General features: G+C 43.5%; 1 protein-coding gene across 1 annotated transcript in view; it reads left to right on the forward strand.

Moving 5' to 3' along the window:
* Positions 1 to 23,492, forward strand: part of ANTXR1 (ANTXR cell adhesion molecule 1) — a 107,622-nt gene that overhangs the window by 45,677 nt on the left and 38,453 nt on the right. Inside the window, exon 13 of the mRNA XM_009480171.2 lies at positions 13,439 to 13,534. Coding sequence (XP_009478446.2) covers positions 13,439 to 13,534 — 96 coding nt within the window. The remainder of the gene's footprint in view (positions 1 to 13,438; positions 13,535 to 23,492) is intronic.

Here is a 23,492-nt window from a genome sequence, read left to right on the forward strand (position 1 = left end):
AGGAGTCATACATACAGCTAAAACAGCCTTAGAGCTTCTGTCTGTGCTTTCAAATCTGGGCACTTTGGAATCCACTTGCCTGGACTGCAGGTGTCCCTTGTGCTTTGAGGGACTTCTCGTTTTCCCTAGCTTTCTGCTTCCTGAAATGTGGCAGGCTTCAAGGTTTGCAGCCCAAAAAAAAGTGCGAGGGGTGTCAGAAACTAAACTGCATGGGTTCTGTTGTATTCTGCCTTTTGCTTAATTGCTTGTGCTTTCCAATATCAGAGTACAGGCATGACTGTATATGCTTTTATACCTCCTTTTTCATGGGACTCGAGGAATTGCTCTTTTAGGTTCCTAAAATAAAATTGCCAGAACTACTTAAATTTTGTTTTTTAAAGTGGGTCTCCAGGCTTTCCTGATACTTCATTGCAGTTCTCTCTGTTGAAAGGTATTTTGATTTTTCATTTCACAAAAAAAAACCCCAGAAGAAGGTGTGGGAGGGATGTAAAGATGCTTTTGGTGCAGAGGATCTTTCAGCATTTCCATTTTAAAGTACATTTTGGGAAGACTTGCAGTCACATTAAAGTGGTCTCAGCTGGATCAGGTGGAGTAAAATCTCCATTTAAAAAAGAAACAAAATTCTTCTCAGTTGGCCCAATTATTTTCAAGCCTGAGGTATGAAATAGTCCACAGGAGGTCTCTGGGGATTTTGTTTTGTTTTTCTTCCTCAGGATTTTCAATATCAGTTTTTAGAGGCGAGAGAGTTGATTACACATGGGAGGCCCTTTTAAATCCCTTGTGAGAAGTATCAGTCTGGAATTTGCCCAGGCACATTAGCCAACAAATGAAACTCCAAATGCAAGAAGGTCTGCCTGATGTGTAAAGGAGTATCAGCCAGAACAAAGCTTGACTCCCCACTCTCGTGCAGGGGTGGCCTTTAACTAAAGGTGGAGTTGTCACTTTCTGAAGATGGTAAAAAGCATTGACACTGGAATTGCATGGGACTGTTCAGTTTTCAGAGTGCAGTCTTTACCTCAAAGAAGAGTGAAGGAAAGAAAAAAGAGAGAACCAGGTTAGTAGAGGAGATTTTTTTGTTGTTTTTTCAGTGAATGCGAGTCCCTCTCCCACCCTCATGTGAGTTCCTCAGGAATAATGCTTTTGTTGTGGTTTGTTATCATCCTGGCTTTTCTGCCTGTTTTGGTGCTCTAAAGTCTAATGGGAAACCTGGCTGGACAATGCCAGGTGCCCTCAAGATGATAAAGTGTCAAAGCATATCATGTCAGGAGTGGAAAATAAAGGCATGCTGAAGAGAGACCAGGGTGTTGCACCCACTGCTTTGAGATTATAAAGCAAGCCTACCGCAGTTAATCACATCTGCACAGGTCGTTAGGGGCTGCAGCATAGATCCTCACAGATTCCCAAGTGGTGCAGTGCAAGAAGAGGCATGCACTTCAGGGGGCAAGAAACTGGGAGGGCTGCATCCTGCTCGCCCTTGCAGGGTGCCTGCAGCGCCCTGGAGAGCGGGCTCAGTAGGCAGGGGCCTGTGTCAGTAAGGAGCTCTGTGGACAAAAGGGGGTTTTGCTTGTTGGAGGAATGCAGTGATTTCCATTTATCTGTCAAAAATGGACCAAACACAGGAGCTGTTGTGGTCAGGCAAAGCATTTGTTTTATTAAATTATGGAATGCAGATGAAACCCTCTAGCTTAGGGCAGAATGGTAATGCATGTAAATATCAAGCTTGCTTGTGCCCTCTCTGTGGATGGCCAATACTATTTTTCATTCAAAGGTTTTGCTGACTGCACACCCCAGACTGAGGATTACTGGCTGGCTTCTGGTAAAGCCACTAATAGTGGCTGGGTTTATTTCAGAAGCAAGAGGGCAACACTGTGTAAATCAGGGGCTGCAGACAGAAGTTTAATCCAGCTCCCCAGTAACTTACGTATTACCCAGTTAAACTAAGACAGGGCTGTCCTGAGTGTAATTTAGGGTGTTATTTGGCCCGGGCTATGTGACCACTGGCAGCTACCCCAACAGAATAGGGGAATGGCTGGAATGAGAGCGTTCTTAAGGTTTGGAGACGGCGTGCTGTTTATATGCTTAGCTGGGGGATAAGATGCCAGCATCTCCAGTATGACAAAGCTCAGCTGGCTGAAAGTATTTGATGAATTTGTCTCTTGGCTTGCTTGTCTTGGAGAGTTACTAATTTATTTCTCTGAAGTTGGTTTTTCAATATCTCTACCTTTTAAATGATGTTTTTCTTTCATTTAAAAGTTCCTTGTGGGGGAAGGAATCCCCCCTTCCATGTAGAGGGCAGTGAGGCTGTGATGTTACTGCATTACCTAAGCAAAAGAGAGCAAAACCATGCAGGGACATCCAGGTGACCTCTGCTGCTGGCAGAAGGTGCTAAATGGCAGCCCTGAATAGTGAAGCCTGCAAAGGCCAGGCATACGTAGGGGCAAGGCATTGCTTCTAAAGAAACGTCCTCAAGGCTGTGGCATCACACTGGCCCAGAAAGAAGCTGGGCTTGTTCCTCTGTTCTTCTGGACAGGGTAATCTCTTCTCTATAGAATCCAATGTGGATTTAAAACCCTTCTTCTCTCCAACCCTTGGAATCAGTTGTGACTGCTTGGACTGAGATTTCAGGAGGAGACTACCCTTGAAAGCATTCTTTAGGAGCCTTGTGGATGTATCCTGGGCATCTATTTAGCAACTAGGTCCTCCAATTCTGAGTGTTGAGGAGCTATTTTGGTTACACATAATGTTTCACTATCAGAACTTGCCACTATCTGTTTCTGTTGCTTGACTCAAATTAGACAGAGGCCCCTTCTGGAGGGCAAGACACCCTCACCTCACCCACCTTGTGCTCATATTCCTTCTTGCTTGGCCTTTGTACTGCAGTCACGCTTACGGATCTGACTTGTTCCCGGTGCTGTGTAACCACAGAAGACAAAGACAGATCCTGCCCCCAACTTGTTACTGTCTAACTCCTTGCAGCAGGGCTATTCACTTCAAATGTCGTACAGTGCCCTTGCTGCCAGCCAGGCGCTCTCAGCTTTCCAGTCCCTCAGAAAGGCATCGCCTCCCAGGGTGGGCTGGGCTGGGCTGGCTGCTTTGCAGGTAAATGAGGTGTCTTAGTTCTCCATTGCAGAGGTCTCTGCAGTATGCTAGCAGAGGCCAGAAGTACCCAGTAATTGAATAAAGTTGTCAGTGATTACAGTAAGATCTTCAGAAACAATTGGACACAATTTAGGTGTGACTTTACGGTACCTGAACAGTATATTTTCACATACCATGAAAGACTGAATTCTTGTTGCCATGATCATTTTCCTTTCTTTTAGCTTTTAATACTAGATTTTTTTTTAATGTGCCTGCATTTACAAAAGAGATATTAAGGCAGAAAATAAAGACTAATGTAGCTTCCGGTCCCGGTCGGGAAGCTGACAACTTACATTGCTACAGGTGTTGTTGCCTGGTTGCACACTCTCTACCTTTTATCTGGCAGACCAGAATATCTTTGTTGGGTGGCAGATAATTAACAATGAGAGTTTAAAAAGTAGTTTCATTCTACTGCTGATGTCAGTGGACCTTTGATAGTTGAAGGCACCAAGAAGTATGATTTATTCTCTGCTAAACATAAAAAACTCATCTTGTGACCGCAATAGTATAAGGCATAGGACCACGAATGCAGTGGGAACTGAGCATTCTCAGCTTCCACTAGTGCTAGGATGTTAAAAAAAACCCACAACCAACTACTTCTTCCTCAATTAGTCTCAGCATACCGCCAATTTCATATGCGAAGTTGCCCCACATCAGGCTTTAGCGGTATGAATGTGATGTGTGTTGCTTTCATTTGCACCTGTTAATGCCTGGGGAGTGTATGCTGCAGTGGTTTTCCCACTGCTTGAAAAAGAATTAGCAAGTAATGGCTGGTGGAGTTGGGAGGCTCTTAAAAAGGGATTTACTCCTGTTTGCCTGTCAGGAGTTTGAAGAACTGAAAGAGGGAGAAAGTATTAAATGCCGCTTTATGAATGCGTACGCATGCAGATGTGCACAGAGCGGGCTGCACACCAAGCCTTTTCAGGAAAGGGAACATACAATAGAGGAAATAATTTACAAGGCAGAGTTTAGAGGCAGGAAGTCAGTCCCACTCTGCTGACTGGAGCGCTGCTGCCAAGTTCTTCAGTGCAAAAAGAGAGCATCTCGGAGAGAAGCCAGGATGGGAATTAAAATAAGCCTTTGTTCATTTTCTAAAATGCTCCCAGAAGAGGAAAAACCACTAATGACCTCTTGCACTAGTAACTCTCAGACTCAAAACTGGAAGGGAGGTGAAAACTGCAGGGCTGCAGCGACAGTGTAAAACACATCTTCCTGGGCAGCTCTCGACTGGAAGAGCGAGGAGTATCACTAGCTGATGTTCCTATATTCCCTGTGTCGCCTAGTGAGAAATGCATGAGGCTTCTTTGCAAGAAGGCGAGGCAATGGAGGTACCCACACGTGGGCTGGGAGAACAATTCTGTGGCAGGATATTAGACTTGCCTTGTACTAGCATTGATTGAAACTCATTTTTATTTGCCACATGTATTCAGTTCATCATGGATGTCTTCCCATGTCACACCCTGTTCCTTCAGGAGGAGGGCCGGGGGAATTATGCTTGCAAAAAGGAGTGCCTTTCAGCTGAAAAGGGACGTGTTGGGTCAGGGTAGTTTGGGGAAACGACAGCATTTGGGAGGCGTATGCACTGCCGAGACTGGGCTTGCCCTTGTAAGCTAGGGTCCTATCTGTTGCCAGTAGATACCAGCCCCTCCTGACCAGAGATGCTCGTGCTCCAAAACCACTCTTGGATGGGAAGATCTCAAGGTGGTTAAGCGTGCTGCCGGGCAGTTAGCCCTTCCACAGTCCTGGATAGGATTTCACATTTTGGAAACCAGAGGAGAGCTGCTGGCTAGCAGTTGGGCCAAGCCGGTCCTTGGCAGTAAAAAAGGGGCTTCTTGCAACTATACATGTGGAAGTGAACGGATGCAGTGGGTTATTGCACCTGACAGCAACCTGGGGCAAGAGAAGGTCTCGCATAGGCAGATCAGAGAACTGGATGTCTTATAATGAAGCAGTTATCCTGGTGGCAACCATTAATAAATGGCTTAGGATGATAGGTGAGGTGACAGGTGGGGAACAGGCCTACCATTCTAGAAAGAAATAGTCCCTCTGCTCTCACATTTCCAGTTGCAAGGGTGCAGAAGCCATTGAAGTCAGATAAAAAGGAGAACTCGGTCTCTCAACCTTGAAAGGTTTTGCATTTGACAAAAGGAGGTGGGTACTGGCACAGCTTTACTACATCTAGGTATCCTGGTTTTTTTCCTGTGGCTGTTCGAAAGACTGAAGGAATTTGCATCTTTGAGTTAAACAATAGTGGATGGATTTGATCTTTAAATATGGAGAAAGAAAAAGTTAGAAAAATCAAGAAAGCACTGCAGGCTTGTAGTAAAAACTAATGATGCCCTTCACTGAAGGTTTTTTTTTATTCAAAAGGAATGTAATTCAGTGCTAAAGTAGGGTTTTTTCAATTGTGACTTTGTTCTGGGCTGCACAATTAAGGCTCTGCTAGTTATCAGGGTTCCTAAGTCTGCAGGCAATTAAAGTGCATTCACTATTGTATCAATAGAGGCTTTATGAAACTGCAGAGTAAATTTAATGAGCATTTTCCTAGGCCCTTGACCTGTATATTATTAGTTGAGGTATTGCTCTGTGGGAACTGCAGGGCATATGATTTCAGGTTTGTTTCTAAAAGAAATTGCTCTTAAATGCTTTATGCTGCAAATATAATAGGCAGTGAATGTTTTTGCCAACACAGGACACCCGAAGAGTTAAATGTGCAGAGGTTATTTCACTCTGATATTGCTGCATGGGCTGTTTTATAATACCCTTAAGTGTGGTAGGCATATTACAAATAGCATGTTGCTATGGTTTGGAAAGTAGGGATTCACAAAAGAGACCAATAAATCGGGTGTGGGGGCAGAATCACCGAATGGAAGTTCTGAAAAGTTTTAATCTGGAAACATCAAACTAGTTTGTGGATATGCAGACATTTTCCTGTGACAGTGCTGAAATTAACTACAAAATATGTACTGTAATCTCTGTACGCATGTACACCTCTAATAGCGAAGTCCTATTTAACATTTAAGTTGAAACAGAGCACTTTGAAACAGTGCGTTTGAAACAAAATGTTTCATTTTATTGAAATGCTTTTCTGTTGAAAATGTGATTTCAATTTAAACTGAGTTTTGGAAGGAAACTTACCGTGAACATGTCTTCTTGTGTGCGTTCAGGTCATGCTGGCATGCCCTTAACCTTGTCAGACTGACGGCAAGCCGCCTCTAACGGCCTGTGAGGAACTTCTGCTCAGCTTGGGGGGTGTGTGTACATGAGTGTTAGCTCAAGGAAGGGGCTCTTGAGATTTTTTTTTTAAGTGCCACTTAAATGCTACAATTCTCATAGACGTGCATGAGGCAAGACATTCCAGAGCTGTAGCATGCTGGTTTCCTTCCTTTCCTGCCTCGCAAAGAAGTGAACCCAAATCAAGCCATAAATGGTTGCTGTTATGACAAAGTCTTAATTCCACAGAGTTTTGTCTCCTATTATTCCAGTTGCTATTCACCTCCTGAAATGGATTTAACATACTTCTTATTAAGGACTGCCTTCAGGCACAGATGGAAACCAAAATAACTGCTTAGGTTTCACCTCAAAGGTTTTGTTGTTTTTTGTTGTTTAGCTACAAGTGGTGTGGGACAAGAGATGGCTGTTTCAGAATAGGAGCTCCTCAGTACTTCCTCAGTCACACCAGAAACATCTACAACCAAGCACGCGCTGTCAGGGGGAGCGCTCAAGCTGCTAGCGTTATTTCAGTGCCAGTGTGTGTGCAGATTGAACCTAAAAAGAGCACACTCGGCCTCTGCCTTTGTGCCAGTTGACTTCAGGCACGTGATGTCCCAGCCACGAAGCCAAGGCTTGCACACTCATCTCCAGGACAAAATCTGAGGCCTGACCCGATGCTATGACCTCTGCCTGTAGCTGTAGGGTGTGATTATCAAGATGCCCATCTGCAGTTAGAGTGCTGAAAGCTTGCAGCTAAGAGGCCCTGCTCCCGTGGATCTCCGCTGCTTCCTGCAGTGAGGCTGTTCAAATTGTGACACCTGAAGTTTGACAACTAACAGGTAATGGCATGACTACTAGAGACCTGAGCAGATGTTCAGTGGTGTGAAGTCTTACCACTATTGTTAGCCTTTGCTTCAGCATAGGTCTCTTCGTGGTGAAATTCAGGGGTCAGGAGCTTTGCATCAGAAATGGTAAAAGAATTCGGAGTGGTTTACCAAACCAGATGGGATCTCCCAGGGAACTAGAGAACCAAAGGGGAGGGCAAAGGCCTTTGGACCTCAGCACCTCTGAATGGGGAGGTGCCTGTCATCTGGAGACTAAGGAATCCCACTGCCGACACTGAGAGTATATACAGCTGAAGAGGGAAAGCTTATCAGTCTGCAGGGTTTTGTCATGTTGTATTTTTTTCATAAACTGTCCCACCAGACCCTGTTGTATTTAATGCAGGATGCAGTGCCTTACGGGTGAGGCACTAGCCTGGGACCGGACAAACTTGACTTCTCCCATTAGTTCTGCCATATCTGCCTTTCGGAAGTCTTGCTAACACTTCTATTTAGCTGGAAACTTTTAAGTATTTCTTCTGAAGGAAGTGTTTAGCTTAGTTTCATAAGCATAAACACAGCAATCAGGGGTTAGAGAATTGTTTTCCCTGACCAAAGATCTTTCCTTGTAACAGAGGGAGTAATGATTACTCCTCCTTCCCACTGTGTTTGCCTGCTCTGTTTGGAGTATGAACTCTTCAGGACAAGGGCTGGCTCTTGCTCTGGGTTTATACAGCCTGTGGTGAAGTGGTGTTCATATTCACTGGTGTTTATACTGGGCTGTGAAGCAAATAATGTAGGATTCTGGAAAAGTTTTTTGTTAAGTGGGCTCGCATCTTATTTCAGCTCTGGAAGGAGAGGAGGGAAATAGATCATTGCCAGAGGGGCATCTCATTTCAGAGCATGGTAAACTTGGAAAAAAGGAGCTGAGAACACCTATACTGGGTGACCTAGAACAGGTATTTCTTGCTTGTGTCCCCTGCTGAGCTTGGCTCCCACTCAGGCAGCTTCATGTAGACACCGATCAAAGAGGGTAGCATTGCAGAATGCTACAGCAGTGCGTTCAGTGAGTTTTCATTTCCTTTTAGAAATTAGGCCAGATTGTTTCTGTTATATTAAAAAAGAAATTCTCTGTGTGTGATAAAATAAATGATAGACATCAGTTTCTGTTGCTGTGATGGGAAAGTCCCCAAGAGAGTTGGGCAGAAATGGAGAGTGTTTCCTTCACAATAAAAGCTGCCTGAGTCTCTACAGTGTGAAAAGGCAGGGTCATTCTTTGTCTTCCCCTCCCCTGTTGACTAAAGGACATTAAAACTGTTTCTCCTTTCTCTCCAGGCAGAAAACCTCTGCCAGATTTTGGATGCTTATTCAAAACTGTAGTCGAGATTTTCATAAAGCTTTTTAAAAGCACTTCATTCTTTTCCTACTAACACGTCTGAAGGCTTTCAGCATGTTATTGCTCTTCCAGCTTGGAAAATGTAAAAAAGGACTGGGATACAGGAGACATTCACCTCTTCCCCATCTCTGGAATGACATTAACTGTGTTCCTCCTCTTTGTAAAGCACCTAAGGTTTAGCAGTGATAAGTGTTATTTAAGTTGCTATTACTGTAGAGTCACTCTGAAGTGAGACTTGGTTATATGGCTGTCTTCGTGCTGCTGGTCCCAAGTCTTGGTAGCAGTGCAGATATTTCTGCACTCCTAGCCCTGAAGCAGTAATGATGGCAGCTTTCCCGCCTGCCCTGGAGGTGACATCACGGGGCTGCATGGCAGCCTTACGTCCTCTGCTGCAGTTAACAGCTGGAAAGGCTCCCACAAGCTCTTCCGCACAGCACAGGCGACTGCTAGTCCTGAGAGCAGCTAGCTAATAGGGCGCATAGCTTCTGTTTGCTGGAGTAGTGGGTGCAGAACCAGATTAATCAGAGTATTTAGGCTTCTTACTTTCCCGTGAAGCCTGTAGGAGTTAGGACTAAATACTTTTACTGAACCCAGCCTTCAAAGCCTGCTGAAGCCAAGTGCTTGATGCATGTATTTAACAGAAGTCCATCCCTCTTAGGCACAGCATGAAGTCAGCACATTTAAACACATGCTTAAAGTTAAATCCATTTACTGCTGTGGTAACAAGCATGCATGCTACCCACCTCCCTCTCCCTATAAATCAACAGTGCATTAATTTGTCAGCCATAGTACATGAGTGCATTCGTTAGATGCACCTAGTACTTCATTCATCACTCCTGAATGTCAGTAGTCAAAGCCTTTGAGTGTCTGTGCGCTTTGGGGTTGTTATTCCAGGTTACCTTTCTGGAATGGCTAATGTATGCTGCAAATGCCAGTGCAGTAAAGTGACAAACTGGGAAATAAAATCTTAAACAAAAATAAGAAGATTGGAAAAAACAAACCAAACCCAAACGCAACAAAAAATGCCCATCTGGTGCATAGTAGCAGTTTTTGGAAAACCCTGAGAAATAAGCCATAGTTCCATTGAAATGCCAATGAACCGATTTATTGTTTGTTTATGAACTGATTTATGTTTGTTTCTATGTTAGAAGCACTGAGGATGTCTGAGATGAAATAGGGGGCTTAAAATCACAGATTCTGTCTTAGCTGTGTGTCTCTGCATGATTGCATACATGCTTCCTGGGGCAAAATTTTAGGAGCTTGGTCTTAGGCAGGAATCTGAGTAGGCAATGGCAAAAGAACTCTGGACAATGAGTCACTTCCTCCATGGCACAACCATCGCTGGAGTGGTCGCCCCTGCTCCCTGACTGTTAAGGGAATGTGCGTGCACCTGGCTTATACTAACCTTTTGGTTAGAGGGGGTCTTCCCAGGGGTTGCGTGCATGCCTTAAAGGAGCGTGTTCCTTTGTAGGACAGCACATATCTGAATGTTTGTGGGTAGATTTAAGGAAATAGCCGACGCCGTTTACTGGATCAGACTTTGCCATCCCTCCCCTCTTCTCTAGGAGCACCTACAGCCCAAGAGGTGGGCCGGCTGCTGTCCTGGGACAAAAGGATTCCCCCAGTCACAGTCTGGCTTCTCAGAGTCCATAACAGTTCCGCAATAACTGCTGAGTGAAATCATACATATATATATGTATATTTAAAAATATATATGTATACACACACACCCCCTACCTATGTATGAGGAGATGCCTTTGATGTGTCCTGCTTCAGATTTCTTGATATCTTTATATTTTACAGTATCTTCCAGAGGTTGTTTTCCATTGTACTTCAACAGCCAGCAATAGCTGTAGCATTTTCTTGGCCTTGTTGGGCTCTGGCAGGGAAAAGGAGGCTTCAAGGCACAGCTGCCTTGCTTTCTCTACCAGCTTGTTTGTTTCAAAGTCTACACGGTAGAGTTTTAACATGTCAAATGTGTAGCGTGTTGAAAGGTCATTTAAAGAGCCTGCTCTTTTTCATTGTACTGTTTCTTGATATGACAGCAAGGCATTTCAAAACAATGACTCCAGGCATTGTCTAGGTCTTCAGCAGTTGTCAAGCAGCAAGCTGCCAATGTTTTACACTTAGCATCCTGACAGGTATCTTAGTCGTCTGGCTTTTCTCAGGCGTTCAGGTGTAATGGAGTTTTAGGCTGTTGATCTCACTATGGGTACAAGCACCGCAGTTTTATCTCTAAGTAGTCAAGATGAATCCCTATGGGAAAGTATTACTGATTTCAGATAACTGTGTATTTAGGGGCTAGCCACGCTTTGTCTCCATAGGTATTTTTTACGGAAAATTCACTAGTTTAGTGTTAAAATTCTCTTTTTTGTCTTTAAAATGAAAGTTTACTTGGTCTGACAGCCTTTGTTCAATATGTGTTAAACACAGCTCATTGAATTATTCCATGGTTCAGTGTTTCCATGAACATTTGTATTGTTCTTCCAAATTTTGATTAAAAAAAATAATGGAATGAAAACAGACATTTGAAATGCTTCAGCCCTTTTTAACCAGCTATAAGACTGGGAGAAAGATTTCAAAATGTTGGTGGAACTTTTGCAAACTATTGTTTATTTTTCAGCTTGGATAAGTGGCAGTTTCTAAGCAGGGTTCTAGATATTATACAGAATGATAGCTAAATTCTAGCAGAAACTGATCAAATAAAGATAAACCAAAAGCAGAGTTCAGGCCACTTCAGATGATTATAGTAGGATTTATTGTGTATATGTGCTTTGTCCTGGTTTGACTTGCCAGGCTTCCCTCAAAGCCCAGTTTACAGCAGTGACAGCAGTCAGAGCAGATGAAGGCAGGATTTGCAGTTCCTGATTAAGGGTCTCAGTTTGACACTTTGAAGCTATGTCTGAGCCCAGAGAATTCAGTTCATGTTTGTCTGGAATATCTTGATGTTTGCTCAAATACAAGAAAAGGAATTAATCCAACCAGATTTTTTTTTTGGGGGGGGCGGGGGGACGGGGGGAAGATGTTCTGTTTTAGATATTGGAAGGGCGCTTACTCCTGCAGGCTTGCCAGGCAGCACTGGCTTTAGCAAGAGGCATTACCTGAGTGAGAAACGTAAGATTTGGCAAATCAAAACTTTTTAAGTCCTCCGGACTGTTTTGCTGCTGTGATACACAGAATAGCAGCTGACCACATCAGCTGCCTTGTAGAGAAACAGATGTGTTAGGGTAATGTAAATTGGTCTTCACAGATTGTCTTGGGGGCGGGAGGGGATGGGGGCCAGTAAAAACCTGTTTTTTTAAAAAAAAAATTCCCAGAACAAAACAGTTAAAAGGCCACTTTAATTTGTTTCGTATTTTTGAAGATTGATTTTAAAGTATTCTTAATGATATATTTGTTTCAATATAGGGGCAGAAGGGGCAGATAACAATTAGACATAAAAAGCCATATTTCTTCTACAATTTCATGGCAGGAAAGAGTCAGGATCACATTTTTCTAAAGCGTTGAGTATCAGCAGGTTCCATTTTGCAGATGATGGATGTGGCTTTATGCTGTCTGTCTAGAGAAACAGCACCAAACGTGCAGCTCGGTCTTCTCAAATGAGCTTTTATTTTGTGTTGGGGTCCAAGTTCCATTTCCAGAGAAGTCTTGGGTGAATTCTCCTGTGGGGACTCCCTCTTGTTTCCAAGTGTCAAAGATCAGGTTGTCTTGATCAAAGCTCTCCAGAAATTTCTTCTACACCAGAAAAGAATTTAGAAAATGCTTTCAACCTGATTGTTTTTTCCATTACTCTTCCCATTATGGTATGAGGGGGGATCATCTGGCCATTGAATTACAGTGACTTAAGCAGGCACTCAATTTTCCCATCCTACAGGTCAGTCTGCTCTTGAATGTGTCCTTAATCTGGCATTGTGATCTTGACACTTGGGTGGAGTTTTTTAAATGTCTGGCTCTTACGTCAAGAACATCTCCAACAGGCTTAAGTCAGGACTGCCTGCTTGCTTATCTCGGAATAGGATGATACTGGGGAGGAGTGCTATAGGGAAGTTGGCATGCCTCAGGAAGCCAAGAACATCTGGTTTGGGTTAAATCTAAGTGACAAGAAATAATGCACGTTCGGTTTTGATGGCTATATTGAGCCAGCTTATGCAGCAGTTTGCATTGTTAATTGATATCAGAGAAGGCAAATGCCTTTTTTAATGGGGGAATTATCCCAGTTAGAGAGGAAAAGGATCTTCTAGAATTAATGGCTTCTGATGTGGAAAACCCCTGTATATTGTTGTGATGGTGTGTATGTTCAAACTTCCTTAAAAAGCTCATGGTAGAATTACCCTGACTTGGCACTGCTAAGAGGAGCAGGATGACCTGAGTTGTGGGCCCATAGAGATCTTGCTTCAAGTTTTCTGTTGGAGTAAACTTTAACATCGCTTTCAAGTTTATACTGCAAGAAGGGAAAAGAGTTGCAAAGAAAGGAGAATGCTTAAACTGCAATGAAACATTGTGTTGTGAGCTCTCTTTTAAATATTTTTTTCAGTCTTCACAATACTCTGAGGAATATTACATTAATTTTGATCTGAAGTGAAATAAGTGGTTTACATAATGGTGAGGTTCCAAAAATCGAGACAAAAACCTGTAACTGTCTGGGGAGGGAGCTAGAGGTCTCAGCCTCTTTGCAATGAGGTGGGGGGTGGGTGCCACATTTGGATGTGTGAGAAGGGAGGAAGACTGCGTTTTGTATGAAAAATAAATGGAGTATGGCAATGGCCTTTGAGCGTGTCCTTGCCTGGAGGCAGGATGCGCAGGTGAGGTACCGTGGAGAGGGGAGTTGTGCGCTAGTGGTGCTCACAGGCTCTCTGTGTTTCTCTTCCAGTCAGATGGGACCATCCTGGCTATTGCGTTGTTGATCCTCTTCCTCCTGCTGGCGTTGGTTCTTCTCTGGTGGTTCTGGCCTCTTTGCTGCACAGTGGTAAGTGACAGAAATCGTTAGCACAAAACAGCAATTCAGTGTTGCATGAGTGTAAGAAATGAGTGGGAAGGAGGCAAAGTTTTCCAGTAAGAAAGAACATAGGACTGGTCTTTGAACAAGGCAGTGTTTCTTTCACTGCTGGCACTGTTTTGTGCTTCTATTTCATCTGCTTGACCTTTGGATTATACCCATGAAATAGCAATGTTGCTAACATACAGACCCTGTCAGGAGCCTTTTAGTCTTATTTTTTGGTCACAGAATGGAAATGGTTTGCAGAAGCATATTAGTTGCCATGCCTTTTTAGGAAGGAGTGGTTTTTCTGGATGTTCTAATCCCTGTGTCAGTATCCCAGTGCTCGACGGGTCCTGTAGCAGGGCAGGCATGCTGAACCAAGGCTGGAGTCTTTGTTCTGCCTCAGGTACAAGGAAAAGACATTTCTAACTGTGCAGACTTTTGCAAGATTAACTTTTTTCCTGGCTCACCATGTCTGAAAAGCACTTTGAAATATCCGAATGACAGTTTCAGTAAAAGTATGACTATGCTTCACTGAGCATTCTTTCCTCCATGCTTCTTCACAAAATGTTCTGTGGAGTTAAAAAGCACAGTCGCAGTGTTAATAATTAAAAAAGGCAGACAGAAATCAGGGGAAAACAGGAGAGAAGGAAGAGGTCAAGGGCGGCGAGAAGGAGCTCACAGGACTTGAGACAAGCTTTTCTCTCGCACCTGACCCTGCTGTTTGTCTGCAAAGACCTGTCGTACCCCTGTATGTCTCTGCTGATCATTCCCTAGGGCTGCCTTTTCCAGTGGAGATCAGGGCAAAGGCTGATTATTGTGGAATACACAATACAGTGAAGCTCTACTCTTGCTTTGGGCCTGGTTTGTGCTGCAAATATAGAACAGGAATTAGGGATGTACAAATGCCAGCAGAATTGGAGTCTGGTTTTGGTGACTGGTTTCATGTCATGTTTCAGATGCTTCTTTTAAGACTGCCCAAACTGGCCCCAGTTTCTGGGTCACTAACATTATTCCTGATTTTAAATCACTTACCCAGTGTTGTAAATTTGCACCATGTTGTACCGAACCTTGATCTGATGCTGAAAGCTTTGGAGCCACAAACTGCAGGAGAAGTCACATTTGAGGATGAGTCTTTGTGGCGAGACGTATTTCTCTACCCAGAACAAGGATGGAAATCTCACAGGAAAAATCTTAGTTGTCTATTTCTGTTTCTGGCTGGAAATGTGAGGGGTAAACCACTTCTTTTCACAGTAGTTTGGCACCTCTGTCCTGAGATGAAAACCAGAAGGGAAAAAAATATTTATTTGGACTTTTCAGAACAATAAAAACGATCAGTTCTAAAAATGGACAAAGGGTTAGCAGTGTGGTAGGTTGCTCAGAGTTATTTATTTGTCTAAGCTAGATGGCATGTTCCCAGAGAGGTTGGGTCAACTTCTTTGTTGGTGCATCTGCATAGAAGTCAGTGGAGATGTGCCCTGTACAGATGTTTACACTGGGATTTGGTGGAGAATGGAGGTGATACAAGGAAAGCCTCTAAGTGATGCTGCCATTTTAAGGCTCTGTTACAGGAGAGAGATGAAGCTGATAGGACAAAGGCATGAATAAAAGCAGCAGCTTTATGAAGTAAAGGCAATATGGAGCTATGTGTTGAGAGGGTAGTGTATGGGTCTGCTGCAGTGGAATGATATGAGGATAGTAGTATGAGGATAGTAGTCGTATAACAGCGTTCCTGAAGTGTGAGAAATACAGTCCAGATAAGGGAGACGGTGCAGCAGAGATAGGGATTCTCTTGTCCACATGAAACTTTGTAAGCTTAATATTTTCCAGATTTAAATTCTGTACTTAAAAAATTTGTTGTAGATAAAAGCATTTCCTCGCCCTCTCTTCTCCTCCTTTACCTCCCACATTCCCTCTTAGCAAGGTCTCCAAGTGGGGACTATCCCACTGATATTTTCCAAATGTAAGTCAAACACATCTCTCTACTTGCTGGAAGATATTAATTCAAGACCCTGTACAAAATCTCTTCCATCTCTCTGGGATGGCAGTCTGGTATGTTTGGCAGTAGATCAGCAGCTAAGATACTTCACTGTGTATTGCTTACCCAAAGATTCTGTAAAATTAAAGATAAATCCACAGAGGAGCACCCAGCGTGTTTGGCTTAGGGTAGGGAGAAAGAGAGCAGAGCAGCACTTATTTACTAGTTCAGTAATGGCACATTAAGGAATGCAGTGTTGTCAGAAGCCCAGAGTGAATTAAGGGCAGAGGAACTGGCTTGCACAACAGACAAGAGAGGCAGGCAAGCAATAACCTCTAATAATCAAACCGCAGACCCTGAGACACTGCTGTGGATTCAAGCCCAGGGACGTTTCAGAGATAATTGTGTATGTGTCCAGGGGAAAAACACAACAAACTTTTTTTTTTTAACCAAGTATAAATTTGTTTGAGTGACAAGCACATTTCTAAACCCTGAAATTCCTCTTGGCATGCTTTTTAATCAAATAGGAATCATTATTATCCAGCAGTTCTTCAGGAAAGACACCAAGCCAGCTTCATCCCTGGAGTAAATGGACTGAAGTCCAATAGACTGACTCTGGAGATTTATCTGGAACCCAGTATCTCTTTGGCATGTACCCATAAAGAAATGCTCTTTCCAAGTGTATCCAAGTTTATTGGTCTCAGAAGTATTCTGGGATGAAGTCTGGAATTTACCACTCAGTTTACAGTAGATGCAATTGTTGCTTAGTGGATCAGAACAATAATTAGGTCTCTGCTGTGCCTGACACCAGCACAGGCAAAACTTCCCTTGATATCTGGGGGGGGATATTACAAAAGCATGGGAGCCAGGTGCTAACCTTTCAACAGGTTTCAAGGACGTTTGTTCAACAGCAACAGAAAACAAAGACAGATAATTCTGCTGACACCCCCAACACTGTACACATTAAAAGAATGATGGCAAATAAAGGGACAACTACAGCAGGATGACCCCACTTTTCCTGGGCAGAGCGTATCTGCAAAACAGCAGATGCCAGATCCTGGCCTCACTGATGTTAGTGGGCATTTTGCTGTTGTCTTCCCATTCCTCCTCTTTCCTGAACACAGCATAACCTGAAGGAGTCTGAGTGATTGTAGTAGTAACTGTGTGTGCAAGAGGCTATTTAGGCGCCCAAGGGCGAAATTGTTCAGGGTAGGAGGCCAACATAAGGCTTAGGTTTAATATTGATATAAACCAAATAGATTTTAATATAGATGTAAGCCAAATAAATAATATGCCTCCAAAACCATCTTAAGGAGGATTTTGCAGGCACATTGTTAGATTGGCTTGGAGAAGGAGCTGGTTAAAGTGTTTTGGATGTATAGCGAAGGCATAATTAATACAGTAGTTGGAAGGCTTGTCTGTCCTGGGACAGTTTCCCTGTGCCAATATGCAGCACCACACTAAGCGAGTGTCTCCCATAGACCCTTAAAATTGTCAGGCTGAGTGAGTTGTGCTTGGGCCATGCTTTGCCCCTGAACAGGATCTGCCTGAAAGATTAGCCCTGGCATAGCTGAAGTGGCGGCTATGGTCAGTCTGCCCCGAGCCTTGGGCTGAATCTTAGCTAGGGCAGTCCAGGGGATAAAATGCAGAGGATATGAGTGGAAATATCCCCCTGGTGCAGCTGAGACTCAAAGCATTTCCCCACATGCTCGTACATCCCATCTCCTTACAGTTTGATGAGGTAAACATGAGTCTTTGCCTCCCTTATGCATCCATACAGTGTGGCCTGAGGTGGGAGGGAATGAGAAGCTGGTCTGTGTTAATTGCCCACCTAGAATATATACACCATCTTACTCCTTTTTATACTGCAGCTTTTTTAAATACAGGGGTGTGGCTGGCATATAAATGAGGTGTTGGTATTTAAGCGTCTAACACCAGTTTTAACTTTAAAGCTGCTTTCTGGAAGGAAGCATGGAAGAACCCAGCAATTTGTTTGGCTCTCAGTCTGTACTGCAGCTGACCAGAAGTTTTGGAAACAAAAAGCTGGATGGAGAAAATACAGAAAATATATATTAAAACCACATGAAAATCATGGATAAACTGGAGGAAGAGGAGGGGAGGAAATGCATAGACTCTACAGCAACCCTGAAGAGTCATAAAATTACATGGTGCATGTTGGCCTGATGGAGATTACTTACAAAGGTCCACGTATTCTGATTCCCACCCGCTCCCATGTGCACGAGGCACAGTTTTTCTGCAGCTATATTTTGGGAGAAGAGAGCATGGGGTCATGAATCATCTGAAACATTCTTGAGACAAACCAGGAGAAAAAGGAAGACGCAAACATGCAGGCAGAAATTGCTTGTGGACTCCGCAGTCCCTGCCTTTTGTTCGAATCTGACCTATTGAGGCAAGCGCTCCCCTAGTATAATGTGGTACAGTTTTGCTGCGTTTATTGCAGCTTAATGTGGTGTGTAACATCCAAGCTCTGAATCTATGAATCTATGCATGCTGCCACAAATAAGTGTCTTCATTTATAGCACAGTCTATCCAAAACATTTGGAGGTAGCGCTGTTATTGTAGGTTTAAAGTAGTGTAAATAACAGAACCTGACGTTGCAATTGGTGTGCACAAAGGGCAGCAGGAGGATAAAGACGGTCTTACTCACCATCCAGAGTACCCACAGCAGTTTGCTGTTCCTCTCAGCCTCCTGTCAGTCAGGTCAGGATGGTTTAGATATGGATATAATGCCCTATAACTGGCTGTCGTTAAACAGGCTAGCATGGATCCTGAAAACAGCATAGCAGAGGCATTTTGCCTGGGCTAATACCATCGGCTGTACAGCAGCCCAGGTAGAGAAATGGGCTAATAGAACAGTGTGTGTGCCAGGCACTGAGCTAGGGTGCTTTGACATGCTGCTGTGATGTGTCATCACCAAAAAGTTAAAGCCAAATTCTCCAAAGTGTCCGTCAGTTCTGGGGTGTCCAAACTGAAAGATATTCATGGAGTACCCTTTTTGGAAAGTGCTAAGCATTGCCCTCTGAAAGTTAGGAAGGGAGCCATTTGCCTTTAGGTGATATGCCTAGACTCCAGATTCCCAAACTATTTTACCTGCTAATTCATTTCCTTAAGGCCAGATCCAAAGGCCAATTACATTAATCTTAACCAGCTTCAGCACCCTGTGTTCCAGACCACAACAGATACTTAACACAGAGGAGGCACTGTTGTTCTTTGCCCCGGTCCTGCATGGGAAGTACTTAACTCAATAAAAATTACTTCTTCCTTTTGTTTTTTTCCCTGGCCGCCTCTCACCTCTTCCAAAGAAAGTCAGCTCAGCCCAGCTAAGGAGAAATAGGTCTTTAGGACGTAGTCTTACTGAACCAGAAAATTAACTAGCAATCAGTGAGTGAGAGCAAGGGCTTCTGCATATAGCTGAAAGTAGCTATGATGTTTTTCTTTAGTCCAGAAAATTAATTTAATTTATATAGTCTTCCAAAGAAAGTGGGTCAGGCACTTGGAGCAAACCCCATGGATTCTGGCCTTGTTTATCTGTGTAAGTGAAATAGCCTAGGAAAAGGAATGACCTTTGCAGATGGCTACTTTTTTTTTTTTCAATGCATTCCCTGGAGAACTGCATGTCAGCCCCATTCAGTTGCAAACTGTACCAGAGTTAATTAAATGGAGGGCTTTTTTTTCTTCCATGATGTCATGTCTTTCATAAGTGGCTGATTTTGACTTGTGCTATGATCTGTATTGAATGTAGTTTGTGCAGGTCATCTTGGAGTCTTAGGTGTGAAACAGCCTTGTCTCCTAGTTTTAATGAGCTAAAATTGAGATTCCTGGATCTGCTTGCAGGCTGACAAGAGAGATTGACTTAAAAGAATGAGTTAGCTTTCCTATTGGACTTCATTTACCTCTTACTAGTACGTCTAGGAAGAAGAATGTATTGTACTGGAGATGAAGAAATATGGACAGGCTCCTGCTTGTATTAGAAACTTTGAAGTGTAGACTAAATCTCCAAGGATTTAATGGGTACTTAAAAGACATGGCAGAAATGAAACAAATAAAAAGGAAATGTTCCTTTACCCAACTCATAACTAAAATATGAAACTCTGTCACAGGACTTAGAGGTCAAAACTATAAATATGTAAGAAAAAAAAAAAGGGTCAGATGGGTCATAGTTAATGCTATTTAAAAAAAACCCTGCTTATTAAGATAGCAAAAATACATATTCTTATTTTCCAGAAGAGTGAAAGTAAATAAGGACAAAAACTCTGCTCAGTTAACTGTATGCTCCCTTCCCAAATTTTAGTCCTAATTAGATGTGAAGTCCTTTATTTATTATTTTGTGCTGTTTTCTCCTGTAGTCCTCATTTTAAATGATGATCTGTTCCATCTTAAAGCAGATACACTTCACTGACAAGAAACACATTGCCCCAACTTATCATATAAAACTCCAGGGAGAGTTACTGAGTATGTGCTTGCTGGACACTGTAAACTGTCTGAGTTTTCTGGTCTCCCAAGATGGAAAACATCCTAGATGCTTTGCTGGCATATGCAAAATTTGGATTCAACATGTGCTCTCTTATGCCTGAATGGCTACAGAAATTTCAGGGCAACAGAAAACCAGTCCTAGGAGGTGGCTAATAGCATTCCTCTGCTTTTACACTGGGTTATCCACCAGCAACAGCTGCTTCTCCATGCATCTGCGACATCAGGGTGGGTCAGCTAAGAGAGACCTGTGTCAGTCATGCATATGGTGAGATCTGTAATGAAAGGCAAAGAATTACTGTCCTGAATTTTCACGGCTAAGTGTGTAGAAGTGCTGACAACCATTCTTGAAGTTCCTTCCTCTGCCAAGAAAAGCCAAGGGCCATCTCTCCATCCCACAGGCCTTTACTACTTGAAAACAAAAGACCACATTGCAAGGGTTTTTTAACAGAGTGATGATGTAGAAACCCTCAGGTATTCCTCACCTAGCAAGCAAATATGGTTGCTGACCGATTATCATTTTCTTCTTCCAAAGACAGGAATAGGAGATACGGTTGCAGCAGCAATCACAGAAATGGCTTGGGGTTATCAAAACAATTGCAGCACACATGAACAAACACTTCAGCCTTGCCAAGCTAAACTAGCCTAAGCATTTTGCTTGGCCAAGCATGCTCCCAGCTGATTGCGTTCAGCAGGTCCATGTGTGTCATCTGGCGAGGCAGAGGGAAGGCAAGAGGTGCAGCCCAGAACAAAACGTGGCGGACGCGAGTCTTCTGTGCCAGTGTGGGCTGTATCCTCACCGAGTTCCCTGTAATGGCATTTTCTTTCTTGTACTTGAGTAATTGTTTCTGTTTGTGCAAAATGAGCAGGTGTAAGACACTGCCTTTCAGCTCTGGGACCTTGTTGTCGCCACTTGGCGCTTGCTTTGCTCGCTTGTGTGAGAGGGCACGAAGATCCCATTTGCTTCACTGCCTCCGGTACCCCAAAATGAGGGTCTCGTGCATATACAGCTGTAACTATAAGAATCCAAAAGGGAGAAGGGAAAGATTTGTACTTTTTGTAGACCAGAAGCCTTTCCAGACCTGGGCAGTGAGACAGAAATTTTTCTTTTTTTTTTTTTTTTTTTTTTTGGTAAGGTTTGAACTTTGAAAGACAACTGAACTCTCCCCATCTCTGGACTTGTCCAAACTAACCAATCTGTGTTGCCAGCTTATGGGGTGTTCAGTTGCTCTCTTAGATGTGTGTAGCACTTAAAAATGGAAGGAATCTTTCCCCCTCCTCCCCCTCTTGGACTGTGATAGAAAAAACTTGATCTGTTTATAGAAATCAGTTAGCATGTGCCTATGTTATGAGAAGGAATGCAAATGTATGAAAAACACAGCCATCTCTTCATTTCCAAGTCTGTAATCTCAAGAGTTTCTAGTGATACTGGCTGAGAAGTTGTACTTGAATGCTTAGCTGGACCAAATATGTTGGACAGATTATCCTGATGTTTCATGCCAATGCAAATGAGAGAAACTCCACTGGAACCCACAATGTTCCATCAGAATAATGTTAGAGGGAGGGAATAAGGCCACTTCCAATAGGTATATTTTGGATCAGATACCTGAAATTTCTCAGCGTTCAATGGGTTTGGATTAAGGGGTTTGGTTCAAAAGGAGGTCTGTTGATAAGTGTCACCCCTCACAGTGACCAAAACATATCTGAAAACATGGCTAGAAAAGCCTTCTGTGTATTTTGGTGCGTTGTACACGCATGTGTCATTATTTATTGTGTCAAGAGACATATAGGAGTTTATGCTGTCTCCATCCTCTTAAACCAAGGAGCAGCACTTGAGTAAACTATACTGATACCCACACTTTCCTTTCCACAGAGCAATACTCTGATGCAGATAACTTTTAATCTGCTTTTCATCATTTGCTTTCCATTGGGGAAAGAGCTGGTATCCCCCAGCGCTGCATGCACAAGCTAGGAATCACAGGGTAGACAGAGATGGATGCTGCATCGGACACTCGCCAGCTCTGCTACTCAGCCTGAGCTCCTCTGGGGCATCGCCCCTCCTTTCGCCCCAATGTCGTCGGTGGCTTTGCAGCCATGGGCTGAGCCACGGTTCTGCTGCGTCGGAACGAGCCATGTTGGGAGCGGGACAGCAGGTGCACCTACCATGCTCCTCAAATGTCATTTCATGCTTCCACGTGTGCTTTGTGCTCTGTGCATATAAACAAAGATTCAGAGTTGATTCCTAAAGCATGAAGATTTTTTAGCAGGGGTTCCCGGAGGGCACTGTAGGCCACGAAGAAAAAGCCCGGCTGCCCAGGAACAGGTAGGGGCAGAGCTCTACAACCATCACTGCCCTGGGCTGAGATACAAACAAGGGACTCATCCAGCCCTGATCTCCTCCCTAGCCAGAGGCACATGCTCTTCATTAATGGCCACATTGCATGACTCGGGGTTTGCAGAGGAAAATAAAAACAGTGAGCTCATCAGAGAAGGAAAAACATGAGTGAGAGGAATTGCTGTAAATATTTATATCTTCAGGGCCTTTAATGTGATTGTCATTTTCCCTTTCTACATTTAAACAGCCTAGCTCTTATTGTTTGGGACTGTGCTATTCCTACACATCTGTACCCCATGCTCAGGCAGCCTCTACACCTAATACCCAGTCCTGAGAGGAGCTGAGGATGCTCAGTGCTATCTCCACAGGCGCTCAGCACCCTGACAGCATCTGTATCGTGGCCTGGTGTGTAAAGAAAGAGCTGCCTCATCCAGATGGGCTTAGAACTACTGGAGAAAATCCATCCCTGGCTGGCAATTGCATTGACACAACTGGCTGCATTCAATCTGTTGACTGCAAAGGCTGTGCATTGGGGTGCGTCTTGTGTAAGGGAGAGATATTTGACCTGCCTGTATGCAACTGCTTTCCCTTTGGAAGGCTCTCTGTTGCTCTTGGAGTGGAGGGCTGTGGTAATAGCCAACTGCCTGCCGAGCCCTAGATGCAAACTTTTTGCATGAAATAATAGCCTCACGCCCACATAAACTTAAATTGTTTCTATGGAGAATATCCTGGACCAGTCTAAAACCTCACCCTGCTTGCTTTATTAGAAACCCTGGGAGAGCCTTAAATGTATACTTTTTTTTTATAATTTTTTTAAAGCTTACGAGTGAACTATATTAGCCTGATAATGTGAAAAGCATTTTTCATGAGAGCATGAGGTGGCACAGCCTTCTGGAATGGAGTATGGGCCTGGGAGACAGAGGCTGGGGGCTTATTACTGCTTTACAATGTCTCCAGGGCATTTTACTTCACCTTGGTTTCACTTTCGAGTCTTTGTTCAGACAATAAGTTATTTGAGGCAGGATCTGTACATGTGTGCAGTGGCCGGTAGAAGGAGATACTGATTTTAGCAGGGTTGTTAGGTGAAAGAGTGATTGCTGTGTGTTGCTTAGAGCCAGCACTGACTATGGCTCCTACTGGAA

This window comes from Pelecanus crispus, chromosome 21 (assembly GCF_030463565.1).
Source record: "Pelecanus crispus isolate bPelCri1 chromosome 21, bPelCri1.pri, whole genome shotgun sequence".
Classification (NCBI taxonomy): Eukaryota; Metazoa; Chordata; class Aves; order Pelecaniformes; family Pelecanidae; genus Pelecanus; species Pelecanus crispus.